The sequence below is a fragment of the Canis lupus genome, chromosome 28 (genome assembly GCF_011100685.1).
Source record: "Canis lupus familiaris isolate Mischka breed German Shepherd chromosome 28, alternate assembly UU_Cfam_GSD_1.0, whole genome shotgun sequence".
NCBI classification, from domain to species: domain Eukaryota; kingdom Metazoa; phylum Chordata; class Mammalia; order Carnivora; family Canidae; genus Canis; species Canis lupus.
In genome coordinates this window covers 40,687,795-40,703,567 of record NC_049249.1, presented here as the reverse complement: position 1 = coordinate 40,703,567, position 15,773 = coordinate 40,687,795, and the positions used below count along the sequence as shown (strand labels likewise).

At 69.3% G+C, this 15,773-nt stretch overlaps 1 protein-coding gene across 2 annotated transcripts; it reads right to left on the bottom strand.

Annotated features, from left to right (window-relative positions):
* Positions 1–1,258: 1,258 nt before the first annotated feature.
* On the bottom strand, positions 1,259–15,631 carry DPYSL4 (dihydropyrimidinase like 4). Of its 2 annotated transcripts, none has more exons than XM_038579170.1 (14): positions 15,563–15,631; positions 11,158–11,246; positions 10,423–10,607; positions 8,503–8,667; positions 7,902–7,963; positions 7,730–7,810; positions 6,000–6,068; positions 5,587–5,707; positions 4,612–4,768; positions 4,189–4,330; positions 3,465–3,635; positions 2,954–3,133; positions 2,602–2,767; positions 1,259–1,971 (listed from the first exon to the last, which is right to left on the bottom strand). In XM_038579170.1, exons 1-14 carry the CDS (start codon positions 15,614–15,616, stop codon positions 1,880–1,882), a joined length of 1,734 nt encoding a protein of 577 aa, XP_038435098.1. In that variant the 5' UTR covers positions 15,617–15,631; the 3' UTR covers positions 1,259–1,879. The 2 variants fall into 2 exon arrangements, with proteins under 2 accessions (XP_038435098.1, XP_038435099.1); XM_038579171.1 differs by lacking the exon at positions 15,563–15,631 and adding an exon at positions 14,090–14,233.
* Between the last annotated feature and the right edge of the window lie 142 nt (positions 15,632–15,773).

The following is a 15,773-nucleotide window of genomic DNA, read 5'->3' as shown; positions in this document are numbered from 1 at the left end:
CCCGGTGTCCCGTGTCGTGTGTGCCGTGTGCCCGCAGCGGCTGTGTACATGCTGCCGGGGGGTGTACGGCTTCTGTCCCGCGGCTGCAGTGGGGGCGCCCTGGGGGGGTGGAGCCTGCTGGACCCGGACCCGGACCCGAGGCGCAGGCCGTGTGAGGACGAGCAGCCCCCCACCCCACTGGCTGCGGGCGGGCCAGGAGGACCCCAGCCCCACGAGGTCACGCGGGGACGCAGGGCCCAGAGCCGGGCAGCGGCGGGACGCCCCGTGCGGGGTTCCAACCCACCAAGGACGTTCTAGGTGGGGCCCCCGTGATGTCAGAGACGGGAACAGGGGAGGAGGTGTTGGGTTTGTTAAAACGTGTACGTCCCGGGCGCCTCGGTGGCTCAATCGGTTCAGCGTCCGCCTCGATCTCCGTTCGGGTCCTGCTCTCACGGTTCTGAGTTCAAGCCATAAACCCCAGGGGACGGCCCGCCTGTTTCCTGCGTTGGTGGCAGGGGGGTGGGGGTGGCCTGGCTCGTGACCTCCTGTCTCCCCGGGGCCTGACGCTGTCCCTGGCGGGGCCCCAGAACCCTGGGTGCGAGGCCACGATGACCAAAGGAATCTGGGCCAGAAGGACACGGGGCCCACTGGGCTGGACCTTCTCCAGGGGCCGCCCTGCACCCAGGCAGCTTCTCCAGGGGCCCAGATTCCAGGCTGGGCCGGATTCAGTCCCCGCAGAGGACCCGCCACTCGGGGCGGACGTCTGTGCAGGTGCTGGAGCCCCGGGCAGTGCAAGGTGCAGGGGCTGTCCCCGAGCCGTCCACCCGCCTTCAGTGACCATCAACGCCCTGCTCTTGGGGACACACGCCCTTCTGGGCACCTCCCACCGCTGGGGGCGCAACTAGCACCACTTCCATGAAGCAGGTGGGGCCCGGCCAGCCCGGCAGTTCCTTCTGGGCCAAAACCCTGGGCTGCTCCGCCTTGAGGGCGCAGGGCCAGGGCTCGCGTCTGTGGGTGGGGCCCCTGCAGCCCCAGCCTCGCCTCTGACCCTCCGGCCGGGGTCACCCCAGCAGCCCCGTGGCTGTGTCTGGCCGGCTGGCCTGGGGCCCCTGTGTCTGCTCTGCCCGCAGCCGGACCCGGGCCATCCCTGGGGGGCCAGCCGTGCAGCCAGCCCCGGTGTTCCCGAGGTCACTGAGCCCCCCAAAGTGTCCCCCGCGCGTCAACCCCTGGTGAGAAGGCGGTGCAGGGGCGGAGAAGTCAGGGGCCACACGCCAGCAGCTTCTAACCCAGACACCTTTAATTGACCCGACTCGGGCCGCCGCGCTGTGGGTGGCATGCAGGTTCCTGGCTACAGGTGTCCTCGATGCACAAACTGCTGCTCTAGTCAACTACCGGGGCGCGGCCTAGTAGAGGAGGCATCTCCACTAAAGGATCCTAAGGCTCCCCGGACGCGGGCTACGGGAGCGGGAGTCTGGTCCTCGGCAAACGGACAAACGAGGCCGCCTTTCGCTAAGTTCCGAGGGTCCCTGACGTCACCGGCTCTGGGGCAGGGGCGAGCTCCCGGGGGCTCCCCATGCTGGGCGGACGGGGGCGGTGACCACCGCGGGGAGGGCGGCCCGGCCTGCTGCACACCCGGTCCTCTGGGCCCTGGCCGGGCGGCCGCCCTGCAGCCCCGGGCTGTCCTGAGAGCCGCCGGGTGACCCGCCACCGCGTCCAGCCTCCTCAGCCTGGCAGTGACACCCCTCTCGCTGCACGGGCTCCTCCTTCAGGACCGGGGACCCCAAAAGGGGGGGCTCGGGGGGGGAGGGAGGCCAAGCACCTTTCAGGTAAGTGTGACAGAGGGACAGCTCCGTGAGGAGCGGGGTCCCCCGCAGCCGCTGCCCCGAGCCCCGCGGGGCCCCTAAGACAGAGACGTGATGTTGGAGCGTCCGCCGGGGGGGGCCATGATCTTCTGGGCCGTGCGCCGGGCAATGTGGTCGTCGGCCTGGGACCCTGTGAGGAGGACGGGGACGTGCTGGCTACACCCACAGAGCCCCCTGCGCCCCCCAACCCGCAACGGCCCGGTGCAGGGACGAGGCTGCCCCAGGAGAGCAGTGGGGGCCAGGCTGCTCCTCCCGCCTGTGGGTCCCGGCCCGTGACCGGAGAAGGCTGCCCCCCCTTGTAAGAGGACCCTGGCTTTCAAGGGGACAGGCTCCGGGCCTGGGTGTCCCTGGGTCGGGGAGGCCGGGCCGGGCCGTCGGGTGCGGGAAGCGGGCCTGGCCCTGGTTCGCAGGAGAGCCGGTCACAGCGGGCTGGAAGCGCAGCCAGGTCCCCGAGCAGAGGCCCAGCAGCCACCCGAGCCCCCCAGGCCGTCCCCGCGCTCACAGACTCCTCAATGATGCGCCTCACCTGCAATTCTAGGGCTGGCGGGGCTCCCCACAGAGACACCCCCCCCCCGTACCCGGGGCTCAGCGTGGCTGATGGAAGGTGGCGTCACCGCGGCCTCACTGGGGCAGACGCTGGGGCGGGTCGGGGTCTCCCCACTGGCCCACACCCCGGGCCCCACCCCACGTCCCCACACCACCCGTCTGCGGGGGCCCTGGTACCTGTGAGCCCAGGGGAGCCCCCACCGGCCCCACTCACCAGACAGGCTGAACCCCGACCGGTGCAGGTTGCGCACGGGGGGCACCGAGACCTTCCCCGGGCAGGAGGTGCGGGCCTGGGCACTGCCGCCCGGCTTGGCAGGCAGCATCACCTCGTGGACGGGCCCGTCGTAGAGGCCGCGGGGCACGCCGTGGATCTCCGCCAGCTGCGGGCCGAGGGGCTGGGCGTGAGGGGGGCCGGGCTCCCCCCGGGGGCACCTGCGGTGCCAACACCCCCCCAGCTACACGTGTGTGCTCACAGGTGCGCAGCAGGCGGGGCCCACCCGGCGAGAAGCCTCGCGGGCACGACCAGGCCCAAGGACGGCAGCCTCCGCCGCCTGCCTCAGGCTCACCCGGTTGCGCGCCTTTATCCTCTTGTAGACGAAGTCGGGGAACGTCTTCCGGGGGATGAAGCGGCCGGTCCCCGGGGTGACGAACATGTTCCCGTCCTCCAGCACAACCCTGCCCTGGCTTATGACCACCGTGGGCGCTCCTCGGCACTCGAGGCCTTCAAAGATGTTGTATTCCACGTTCTGGGGAGACAGGGCGCAGGGCCTGGACCGTGGCACCGAGCCTGTCGCCCCTCAGCCCACGGCAGGCCGCCCGGCGTCCTCGGAGGCCCGTTCTAGGACCTCCGGCCAGAACTGGTCACCTCGGCGGGGCCGGAATTCAGAAGGAAGTGGCCACAGCCCGCGGTGCGGGTCCCTGAGCCCTGGTGCTCTGGACCGAGGGCACTCGGATGAGCCTCTACCAGGGCGGAGTGTCCCGCGAGGGGGGGCAGGTGTGCGGCAGGTGTGCGGCGCACGTCCCTAGGGCCCCCGCGCGCTGACCCTGACCCTGACTTAGGGACCAGGCGTCTCTTACCAGATTGTGAGTCTTGGCGGAGATGATTTTCGTGGCCTTGGGGTTCCAAATAACCAGGTCAGCGTCGGAACCCACAGCCACGCGCCCCTTCCTCGGGTACACGTTGAAGATTTTGGCTGCGTTTGTACTGGTCACAGCCACAAACTCGTTCTCGTCCATCTTCCCGGAGGCCTGGGAAGCAAGACAGCCAAGCTGATGGGGGGCGGGTATCGCTCGTCCTGACGACCCCCGGGGGCCGGGCTCCAGGCTTCTGTGTGGACAGCGGCCCACGTCCCCCTCGCAGCAAGAACCGCGCGCCCACGAGGGCGCCACTGCCTGGGAACCCAGGGGCCCTCTCAGGCGTGCCCGCTGTGCGAGTCGGTCAGTGCTGACATTTTGACGGTGCTGGTGTCCCCTGAAGGACGGGACGGTCCCCCCGGGGGACCCGGGGCCAGGGCTGGAGTTTGGGGGTGCGGGCAGCCTGGGAAATCTCCGGCGTTTCGGGGAGCCTAGGGGACACAGGGGCCCCACCCCCCGGGTGCCTCCTGCAGGTGACGGGAATCGGGGGAGGGCCGGGGCCTCCTCCAGGGGCACCAGGACCCAACGTCTGGGGAGCCCTGGATGGCAGGGCTGGGGGACCCACGCCCGGGGCCACACACGCTGCCCTCTGTCCCACGTGTCTGCTGGTCAAGCGGCCTCCCCTGCCGGGGCGCGTGGAGGACAACCGGCTCCCCACGCTGCTCACCACACATTTCTCCCAGACCACAGACATGCGCTCCTCGATGCCGTTTGTGCCCTCGGGGATGAGCGTGAAGTTGTCCTTGCCCACGGCCTTCTGGGCGGTGGTGAAGGTGCAGTGGGCGCTGCCGGTCACCTGCAGGTCCCCGCTGAGAGAAGCCAGGGTCAGACGAGCGCACGGTGGCCTGACTCTCCGGAGCCAGCAGAGGCCGGTCGGCTTTGCCCCCCCCCACAGGCCAGCACAGCCCCCGGGTGGGGGAGTCCAGGAGGGCAGCGCGGCCGCCTCGGTGTGGGGCACGGGGAGGGGCCGGTGCAGCAGGGGCTCTGCCCGGGGGGCCCTGGGCCTGGGTTTGCACAGAGGCCGGGGCTGCCCGCGGGGGAGCTCACGGGCCAGGGCGGGGGCACCGGGGGCGCTGGGGGCGGCTCCTACCTGGACAGCAGGGAGGTGAGGTGGTCGGCAGTGCTGGGGTCCGGGCTGACCGGGGGGGACGTGACGAAGGCCGCGGCCTTCGCCCAGTTCTTGCTCCAGTAGTGGGAGCCGTTGCTGCCCAGGCTGGCAGTGATGGGCTCCCCGAACACCACCACCCCTGCAGGGAGACGCGTGAGAGGCTCCCCTGGGCCGCCTGCCTGCCCCCCAGAACCCGGGGGTGGGGACCCCCAGCTGCCCCGCATGTTCCCGACCCTGGACAGCCTGTCTCCAGCTTCTGGGGCGCCTGGACCTCCCCAGGTGGGGGGCCCTCTGCAGACCCCGGTCCCTCACATGGCTGCCGGAGGTCAGGCCTGCTGGGGACGCAGCCAGGCCGTGGCGGCAGGGCGACGGGATCAGCTCGGCCTGCCTCTGCCCTCTGAGGCCCATCCCCTGGACCCCGGGGTCTCCTGTGCACCCCCTGCCCCCCAGCTGGGCTGCTCTATGGGCAGAGGCCCCCCAGCCCGCAGGGCGTGCAACCCAGCTCCACAGGCACAGAGGTGCACGGCGAGCAGTGATGTGGGGCTCCCGCTGGGGGCCAAGTTCCATGGCACAGAGTCCGGGGCGCCCTCACACGCAGAGACGGCACAGGTGCACGTACGTGACACACACGGGGACCGGCCGTCACGTCTGAACAAACAGGGCTGACAGGCCTCTTGCTTCAAGGCACCTGGGGAGCAGGTGCTACCCCGACGAGACAGGAGACTGGGCCCCCAGAGAGGGACCAGCACCTGCACCTCCCAGAGGCCACGCTCCTGGGGCCCTCGCCTGTGACCCCCACCACCAAGAGGCCAGGTGGGCCGCTGCCTCTGTCGAGCCTGCCCTGCGCTGAGCCTCAGTTTACCCAGCCCAGCTCCTGAGAGCGTGACCCCTGACCCCCAGAGAGAACTCCCCCCCCCCCCCCCAGCAAGCGTCTGGGGACCCGGGCCTGGCACTCACCCTTGCGCTTGGCTTGGGCGACCACGTCGGCCGCACCCTTGCTCATCACTTTGGTGACGTACAGGGGGCAGTTGGCCTGCTTGGCGACAGTGACGGCGCGGTACACAGCCTCGGCCTCCACCTGGGGACAGGGGCGCTCAGGCCGGGCCAGGGCCCCGGGGCCTCCTGACCGCCCCCCAGGGACCCTGGGCCCAGAGGGGCTGCCGTGCGTGACAGAGGACCCAGCCCGGCGCTCGGCCCGGGTGGTGGGTGGACCCAGAGCCCGTCCCTCTGGGCAAGGCCTGGGGGCCACCGTGGTCGTGGGGACCGAGCCCAGAGGGGGTAGGGCCCGTTGCTTCGAGCCTCCCAGAGGACGAGTCACAGCCCCGCCCCGCGCGGGTCAGGCTCTGCCCAGGGCAGCGGCGTCCTCCTACCTCCTCGGGGCGGCTGAGCACGTGGCCCTCAGGCCCGGTGACGCCGAGCTCCAGCAGCCGCTTCTGCTCCTGCATAACCCGGGGCCACACGCTCAGGCGGGTGCAGGCGGGGCGCAGCGCCTCCGTCTGGCTGTGATGCAAGCAGACCTCGCCCCGGGATGAGCCCTGACCCCCGCCTCCCGGGAGCCCTGACCCCCAGGATGAGCCCTGACCCCTCACCTCCCGTGAACCCTGACCCCCCACGGGTCCTGACCCCCGAGAAGCGCCCTGACCCCCCACCACTCCCGTGAGCTCCGACCCGCCCCACCCCTCCCGTGAGCCCTGACTCCCAATCTCTCATGTAAGTCCTGCCCCCAAAATGAGCCCTGACCCTCCTACCTCCCGGGGGCCCTGACCCTCCACCTCCCGGGAGCATGACTCCCCCACCTCCTGGAGCCCTGACCCCTGAGAAGCACCCTGACCCCCCAACTCCCGGAGGCCTGACTCCCAAGAAGCATCCTGACCCCCCACCTCCTGGAGCCCTGACCCCCAAGAGCGCTCTGACCCCCAACTCCCGGAAACCCTGACCCCCCACCCCTCCCATGAGCCCTGACCCCTGGGATCAGCCCTGACCCCCCCACATATCCCGTGAGCCTTGACCCCCAATCTCTCATGTAAGTCCTGCCCCCCAAGATGAGCCCTGACCCCCCACCTCCTGTGAGCTCTGACCCCCCACATCCTGTGAGCCCTGATCCCCCAGATGAGCCCTGACCACCCCCCCTCTCGTGAGCCCTGACCCCCCATCTCCTGGTGTCCTGACCCGCAATCTCTCACGAGTCCTGACTCCTGATCTCTCCCGTGAGTCATGCCCCCCGAGATATGCCTTGACCCCCCCACGTTTCATGGGAGCCAGGCGCCCCAGAATCACCAACCAGAGGACTCAGGGTGCAGGAGCACAGTGGGTCTGGTCAGGGGGACCCCAGCTCCCTGAATCACAGGTGAGGTACGGGGCTGGAGAGAGCACCCTGCCGGCCGCAGTGTGTTCCACTGGGGGCAGGGGGTGCGCCCGGGGAGTGCTGGGGGCCCTGCCCCCCCCAAGCTTTTGCCCCGGATGACCCTGAGCCATGAGTCTGAGCCGCCTCGTGCATAAACGAAGACGTGGATGCCAAGCTTCCCCGTGAAGAATGGGGGAGAAGCAGAATGCTTCCGGGCCCCAAAGACCCAGTAACGAGACCCTCAACACTGGGGGGTGTCTTCCTGGCGTGCCCTGCGCACCGCCTGCGCACTGAGCGGGACCCACTGCGTCCTCCTAACCACGATGCCCTCGTGGCGATGTGGGGCTGCTGCTGTGTGAGGAGCCCCCCAGCCCCCAAGGTACCCCGCAGCGCCTGCACCTGGGGGTGCCCACCCCACAGGCCAGGGCCCGAGGGCAGGTGTGGGACCAGCAGCTGCGCTCAGAAGGAACAGCCTCCGGGGGCCCCATGCACAGGGCAGGAGGACCGGGAACCCCTGTCTCAGTCCCCCCAAAAGCAACACTTTGGTTCTGGGGAACTTCTGATAAGAAGCGTGATGATCACGGAATAATCTGTGTTAGAGCCAAACGCCCCCCGGGCTCCCGCGCTCGTGCTTGCTCGACCACGGACTCCGGGACGCCGCTCGCCAGCCCGTGTGCACTGTTCCCTCCCTCGGGCGCTCACACCTGCGTGTCTGCACACCAGCCCCGCCCGCCCCGCAGGCAGCCGGCCCGGCACCTCCTCCACGATGTCCCCATTCTCCGCGTGCACTTGGGCCAGGGCTCCCAGGTCCCGGATGATGCTGAAGATCTCGTACATCTGGGAAGACAGCGCACCAGGCGCGTGGGGCCGCGTCCCTCGGGCCGGCAGCCGGAAGCCCCCGGGCCCCTCCCCTCACACCTGCGCTCACCTGGCCGTCCGTGCACTGGCACCTGTCCTTGTACGCCATGAACACCAGGAAGGAGTTCACACCTGCAGGAGAGGCGAGAGGGGCCCGGGCGCTCGGCCTGCCGTCGGTCAGACGCCCGGGAGCCTCCGCTGCTCCCCGAGCTCCTCGCCCACGGGGTCTGGTCCTAGTCACTAACTCGGGTCCGCTCTGCACCGCTATGAACCGCTCAGGACTTTGGCTGGTAGAGTAAGCCCTGGGTGTAGGCCGGCTTGTTCCAGCACAGGCCACTCCGAAAACCGGGTTTGAGAGCGTTCAGACGCCAGGACCCGGGTGGCCCTCATCCTTGGCCCGCGGCGGGTGACGGGACTGGGATACGGCTAGGGACGGTTACGGGGCGCATCTCTCACACAGAGGCCCGCCACCTCCTCGCCTGGGTCCTCTGGAAGTAGGACAGACCTTCCGCTTGTCCAACCTCCCCCCTCCCGGCCACCCCGACCGCCGGGGTCACACGGGTGCAGAGCCCCGCGCGGCCAGGGGCCCGGGGGAAGCGGGACCAGGGAAGCCCGGACTCCTCGGCCCTCCCGCGCCCCGGCACCCCGCCAGTGTCGGGGGACGCCCTCACCTTTGTCCTTGACCAGGGCTTCCAGCTCCTCCCGGATGCTCTCATGCCAGCGGGGCACGTCCACGTGCAGGGAGTAGTCACAGCAGGCCCCACTGTCCGCGCGCTCCCGCCACTGCTCGTAGGCCGCCAGCAGGCTCACGCCCGCGTCGGGGAACACGTGGTCCACTGCGGGGGGCGGCGCGGTCAGCCGAGTGCCCCCCGGCCCCCAGGAACCACCCTGGCCTCCAGGGCTCCTGTTCCCAAGTGACCGGCTGCTCCCGGGAACCTGCCCACCGGCTCTGTCAGCGTCCTCGCCCCCGGCCGCCGGCCTTCGACGCGCAGCCAGGGCGAGGCGGGACTCGAGCCACCCCGCGCCGGACACGGGCAGCCCAGGGAGCACGGGGGCGCGTAGGGCGCTAAGCTCCCGCACGGGGGTCTGCATGAGGGAGGCGCACCTGGAAGGCCCGTGGGGAGCAGCGGGGGGGGGGGCGGGAGCCGCTTTCCAGGGCTGGCTCCCCTGCTGGCGCCTCACCATGTGCACTTCAACAGCCCCCCGCCCGGGGAACCAGGAGGGCACGGCCACTGCACCCTCACGTCCCTCACCCGGCTTCAGGTCCAAGGTCCAAACAGCTCACGGCCTCTCCCGGGTGCAGGGAGAGAGCTCCGAGGCGGGGTGGCCAACGCGGGCCACACGCACCCAGGGGTCACCGGCCAACGCTGGGCCTTCCCCCAGTGCACCCCTCACGGGGGCCCCGTGCTTCCCGCAGCTCCGATCTCACGCCCAGGACCCCGCGGAGGGGGTGCCACCCACCCGGCCGGCTTGTCTGACGCCCCGGCTCTGGCACGAGCAGGTGACGGCCACGGAGGTGTCCCGCTGGCCTTGGCCACCAGGGATGAGCATGAGCAGCGGCCAACAATGGCCAGTCTCCTTCGTCAAACTGAAAAATGGACCATTGTTGGCTGTTTTTTTTTTTTTTTTTTTTTTTTTTTTTGCCTTGTGGTTGAGTGAGCCAAACCGACGCACGATTCTGGCCACGGCGAAATGTCACTTGTGCAGAAGCCCAGATTTCCCAGCACGGCCCTTCCGGTGGCAGCAGGGACAGGATGCACCGTGCACCAGGCACGGCCCAGCAACTCGTGTGCACAAAATCACCCTCACAACCTTCTGAGGAGGTCAGCAAAACGGGACTTCTAACAGTTAGCGGAGTTACCTGGAGCCAAACAGCTAGAACGGGGCGGCGCCGAGGCTCGGCCAGGTGCGTCAGGCCAGGTGCATCAGGCCGGGGCTGGACCACAGCAGAGATGCCCGTGCGGCACCGTGGAGCTGGCGGCGTTCAAGGCCGCGAGACCAGGGCTGGGTCAGGTCCGGGCTCTGAGCCTACCAGTGGAGCTCCCCAGGGGCAAGCCAGTGCGCCTGGCACGCTGCGGGGGGCCTGCCTGCCGGGCCGCGCGGTGAAGGTTCCTGCGGGAACCAGGGGCAACCTGATGCGGCACCGTAACTGCCTCTTGTTCTTTTCCTAGAGCACACAGCCCCCTTCTGGCCCCGGGCAGGAACTTTGTGCAAACCAAGCGCCAGAGGCTCAGGAGCAAACGTGCCTGTTTCGGACAACATGGCCCTCGCTTGTGCAAAAGGCAGTTTTGAAAACCTGGTCCTTGGCCAGCTGCCAGCTTCCCAGGACACAATCAGGTCCCGGGCACACACCCACGTGCTCCCGCGGAAGCCCCAGGAGCGTTGCGGAGCTGGCCGCGGCAGGAGGACTCGCAGTGTGAACGGCGGTAACCAGGGAATATGCAAGGATCTCCTAGACTGAAGGGTAATGAAGGGAAATAGGCCCCAAGCCCCCCAGAACGCGTCCTAGCGTCAGGCTCTTCCCGCAACACACACACCCGGCCAACGGGGCAAGGCAGGAGGCGGACGCTCGGCACGCGGGAGACACTCACGGATCATGGTGGTCCCTCCCGCCAGCGCGGCCTTGGTCCCTTGGCAGAAGTCATCTGCTGGGGTCATGCCCAGGACGGGCATCTGCAGCCTCGTGTGCACGTCCACCCCGCCCGGCAGGACCAACAGGCCGTGGGCATCCACCGTCTTGATGCCCCCAGGGACAATGAGGTTCTCTCCGATTTGTCTGAAAGCAACACAAGATTTCACTGTTTGCAGAGCCTGGAACAGAGTGCGGGCTCGGGCCCCTTGAGGGGAAGGGTGGTGGGGCCAAGACCTCCCCAGCCCGGCCCCCGGGGACAGTCAGAGAGCATGACACCCTGGCCAGGGGCTCACGACGGTCGCGCGAAGGTCCCACCTGGGCCCGCGTGCCTGCCCCGGCGACGTCCACCTGGGCTTCCGGCTGCCGCACCGACTAGGTGCCCCTTCCAGACTAGGGGCTGGAGCTGCCTGACAGCAGCAGACGAGCTAACAGGTGCGGCCAGTAAGTGTTTATTGAGCGCCCACTGTGAGCCCCCAATCGTCCTGAAGCTGTGATAACAAATACAGGTCCTGCTAGCGAGACCCCGCCCCTAGCTGGCGAGCTCCGTTGTCATAAAGGCCTGGGCTAGAACTGGGTTTTGGAAAAGGGAAAAAAAAAAAATTGAGGTGGATTTTACCCAAAAGTAAACCTGTGCATACGGGGTGACCAACGTGCGCACAGGTGACCTGTGCAGATATCTGAGGCAGAAACTCACTTTATCAGACCATCTTCCACGTACAGATCGGCGTAAAAGGACTGGTCATCATTGACGATCTTCCCACCTTTGATCAAAAGGCGGTCGCTCTATTGGAAACAAATGAAAAACAGATAAGTTTTCTCCAAACTGAGTTTGTCAACATCGTTCCTGTAGCTTCTGACCCGGGAATCATGCTGGAAACCCTCAGGCACAACGCGTGGGTATAGATGTGACCCAGGAGCCCGCGCTGTCTGCTGTCCCCCACCCTGGTGGCAGAGCGGCACGTGGGCAGCTCCCGCGGACCCGAGCGGGTCCCACACCCGCCGGGCAGGCCGTGCAACCCCGCCAGGGCCACAGCGACCCACGGGGGCCAATGTGAGAGCAAAGCAATGACGTGCATTCCATGTCAGCGCCTAAGTCCCAGAGCTCGGGCTGAGCCGAGAGGGGACACAATCACGTCATCCCACACTGACCGGGAGGGTCCCCCCCTCCGCCCACACAGGCGGCTCCCGGAGGGGCAACTGGAGTCGGCTCACAGCAGAATTGTGCGGCCAAACGGGGGGGTTAGAGCAGCGCCCCAGCCGGCAGGGCCCCTACCCCTGGGGGCGGTGCGTCCCAGCACAGGGAGGCAGACAAGGCCGGGAAGTCACACAAAGCCATGGCAGACCGAGACAAATCACGAGCACAAAGACGGTGACGTCACAGGGTGATGGGCGAGGAGGCAGGGCTGCTCAGGACAGAGACGGGCCCACTGGAGGGGCTGGGGATGCAGCGGCCCGGGGCCGTGGTCCAGGCCCAGGAGCAGCCCATGCAAAGGGCCTGGGGCAGGAGCTTGAGTTGATACTGGACACGAGGGGAAACTGGGGCGGAATCTTCTGAAGGGAGGGTGAGGGGCCGAGAGCCTGGAGCAGGTGGGATGTGGTGGGACTGGGGTGCCCCCCTCGGCGGTGGGGGCTTAAGCAGGGGCTTGAGCACGGCCTGTTCATCACATTGGTCGGTGTGAGAAGTAGAAAGTGGTGTTCAAGGATGGAAATGGGGTGGTAGCCGGGGCCTGGTGAGCCTGCGCAGGTGAGATGGGGACCTCGGGCTGGAATCCGGGGGACGAGCAGAGACGGGGGCCAGAGAGGCTGGGAGCCGGGTAGGCAGGGGCTGCTGATGGACGGGCTGTGGGGTGAAGGGCCAGGAAGGCATCGGGGTGACCACAGGCCGTGCTGCTGCCGGGAGGGTGTCCGCATGGGTGGACCAAGGGCCAGCGAGTGAGGCCAGCCGTTGGTGGGTCACCCCATGGCACCGAGGGTGGGTGATCAGCGCTTGGCAGCCGTAAACCCACTTCTAGGAACCCCACCTAATGGCGGGGAGGGGCGGCAGCGCACCTGGAACACGGCACGGTCGTCGGGTTGCTGGTCTGACCCAGGGGAGAATCAGGGGGAGAAGAATGGAAACCGAGCAGGGACGCGGAATGCAGGACGCCCTAGATGGAACCTGGCTCGGCAGCCCTACCTCCCGGCCCCGTGTTCGGGCCTCATACGCTCTGACCCGCCTGGCCAGGAAAGACAGGTGGGCCTCCCGGGGACGGCTGGCCCCCTGCCCGGGGCTCCCAAGTGTCCACCCGGGCCCAGGCCAGGGCTGCAGCCTGGGGCCGACGCTCCTCACACTCCAGCCTGATGCCGGGAGATTAGCAGGAGCCCCACGAGGCGACACACAGCCGCTGCACGGGAGCCTTCCTGCGACGTCCGTGTGCCCACTCACTAGTGAGACCACCACCCGCCGTCCACACCAGCTGACACACTGCCACAGGCCACAGGCAGCCGCCCAGTGGACCGACTCGATCTCAGATAAGCCCAAGGGAACCCCAGCCAGAAGGGGGAAGGCTGTGGGCAGAACAGACCTGTGGTCCCCGTGCCCCCCCATCGCCCCCCAGTTAGGAAGAGACCCGTGGTCCATGTGTCCCCTACTCTTGGACGTTCCTCCCCTTTTCAGGCCCCTGAACTCAGACTTTGGAAACCTTCCTGGGTTTGGAGCCCAGAGAGAAGTGCAGCGGGGATGAAGTGCTATGGCCACCACGATGAGGGTGGAAGTTTCCTAAACAAGCAAGGCCGTCCCACCGACCCCAACCCTGCGCACGCGGCTGGCAGGCTTCCCACATCCAGCTGGACCCCGAGACAGCCCTGCACCGAAAGGACAGGGCCTCCTTCCTCCCCGAGCATCTCAGGAAGTGAAGCCACCAACCCACGCCCTCTCCTGAGGTCAACTCCCCAGTCCGGTCTCAGCCCGAGACCCAACAGGTGCCCCTTGCCCCTGAGCAGCCGGCGCCTGGGCCTCCCGCCCGGCCTCCCTCCCGGCCTCCCTCGCGGCCTCCCTCGCGGCCTCCCTCGCGGCCTCCCCGGGCCCAGGCCCCCTGGAAGGGGCCGCTTTGTTTCCCTGGCAGAGCAGGGTGGACTGTGACCTCCCGCAGCCCCCCTGCATGTGGTTGTCGTTGGGGGCCTCTGCTCCTGAAGCCGGGGCTGCGGGGTGCCCTCGCGGTCACCTTGGGCGCTGCCCCCCTGGGGGCTCCGGCCGCGGCTGGTGGGGGTGCGGGCCTCGGGGGCCCAGGCTGAGCTAGGGGGGGCCGAGCCGCTTTGTCTCGGACAAAGAGCTCGCAGCGCGGCGGCGGGTCCGGGGCCAGGCGGCCGCGCGCGCGGGGACAGCATCGGGGGCGCCCAGGCCCCTCCGCGGTGCCAACAAAGGCGCGGCCGCCGCCGACCCCGCGGGGCCCCGGGACCGAGTCCGCACCCCCCCCCCCCAGGCCGGGCGCCCGTGCACCGCGCGGAGAGGCGCCTGAGCGCCCTGGGGAGCAGGCCCGGGCGCGGACGAGGTCCCGGGGAGCCGGCCCGGCCGGGCAGGGGTGCGGGGGGCGCTCGCGGGAGCCCCGGCGGCGGGAGGGCGGGCGGGGGGGAGGGCGCGGGCTCACCGTGATCCGGGGGATGCTCTTCTTGCCCTGGAACGACATCCTGCTCCTCCTGCGGCCGCGGCCTGGCTCCGCGGGGCGGCCTGGGGGTCCCGGGCGGGGGCGCGCAGAGCCCCGAGGCGTACGCGGGGGCGCGGGGCGTCCGAGTGCGAGCACGCCGGGCCCTCGGCTCCCGCCCCCGCCCCCGGGCCCTCGGCTCCCGCCCCCCGCCCCGCCCCGCCCCGCCCCCTCGCATCCGAGCCCCGCCCCGGCCGCCCTGGGGACCCGGCGGCTCCCCGGATCCCTGCGCCCCGGGCCCCGCCGCACCCGCGGACGCGCGCTGCGCGGGGTGGGGAGGGAGGGGCTCTGCGCCCCGGGAACCAGGGGAACCAGGACGGGGAGCCCCGCGCAGTCCTGCCGGGCCCGGCCTCGCCCCTGCCCCGCGGCCGCCGCCGCCTCCCGGGTGACCCGGAGCACCCAGCGCCCGGGACCGAACCGGGGCCGCGGGGCCCGACTCCCCCCAGGACGCCCCTGGCCGAGCCCGGGCTCCTCTGCATCCGAGGCCCGGGCCGCACCGAGCGCGGGGCGGTGTTTGCGCTCCCGGAGCTGGCGGCTGCTCCCCCCGCGGCCCGGACGCTGCGGATACGGGGACGCGCTGGGGGGACCCAGACCCAGAAGGGGGCGGAGGACGAGGCGGGCCGAGACCCCGAACGCGGGCTGGGGCCCGGGGACCCTCAGGGTGGCTTAGTCCCGGCCCCTCGGGGAGGGGGAGAGGAGAGCGGGGCCTGGGGAGGGCCAGCCCGGCCCCTGCCCCCTCCCCGCCCCTCCCCGCCCCTCCCCTGCCCCTCCCCGCCCCTCCCCTGCCCCTCCCCTGCCCGCGAGGGCCTGGCGCTGTCCGCGCAGGGGGTGCTGAACGCGCCGAGCCTGCGCCTTCGTGCGGCCCAAGTGCAGCCCAAGTGCAGGGTGCCCGGCTCCCGCCCTAGGGCAGGGGGCAGGGGGCAGGGGCACGCACCGAAGAGATCACTGCATGTCGGAGCTCCGGGCACAGCCCCGGCCCGCAGGGGATCCCACGCCCCGCGAGGAGGCTCTGACTCCCAAAAGGTTTGCAAGTGGGGAGGGTCGGTGGGGGGTGCACCCAGGAGAGCCGCTCCTGACCGCACTTAAGGCGGCGTTCGAGGCTCTGGGGTGAGACTGGCAGAGGGACTCAGCCCGCCCATGGCCACGGCCACAGCCACGGGAGGAGTCTGACCGGCTGTCAAACCGCATAGGGATTGACTTTTAAGGAAACGACAAACGACATCGCAGCCTCTGAGTTCTGTCCTCTCAGCCGCCATTTCGAAATAGAAGTTTGGACAAGGGGAGCTGCCGGGAGGACACGCGCGGGTGCCGCAGGAGCATCGCTGCAGAGCTACACCAGCAACTCGCCGCCCGCCGGCCCACCCCTGGTTTCCACTCCACCCCCCCTCCAAGGCGATCCATAAAACGGCCTCTTCTTACCTGTGCGAAGTCGAAGGCAAGTGAAATGTGGTGCCAAGTGTCCTCCTCATTCATTCGCAGAAATTCTTTTACTTTTCTAAACTTCAGTGTTCTCTTCCACGTCTCACTTGGTAAAGAGCTACAGGAGGAAGCCGGCCTGGTGGCTGACCTCAGCCAGGTGGGGCCAGGCGGCTCCAGAGCCCATCTTCCAGGCGATTTTGCATGAGGCAGG

Bases quoted from the DNA above. Each gene is read 5' to 3' on its own strand.
- DPYSL4 (XM_038579170.1), bottom strand. From the start codon at position 15,616: ATGAATGAGGAGGACACTTGGCACCACATTTCACTTGCCTTCGACTTC. The intron at 10,608-11,157 runs GTGAGTTTCTGC...TGTTGCTTTCAG, and splicing joins GTGGAAGATGGTCTGATAAA to ACAAATCGGAGAGAACCTCA. The intron at 6,069-7,729 runs GTGCCGGGCCGG...CGGGTTATGCAG, and splicing joins ATGGGGACATCGTGGAGGAG to GAGCAGAAGCGGCTGCTGGA.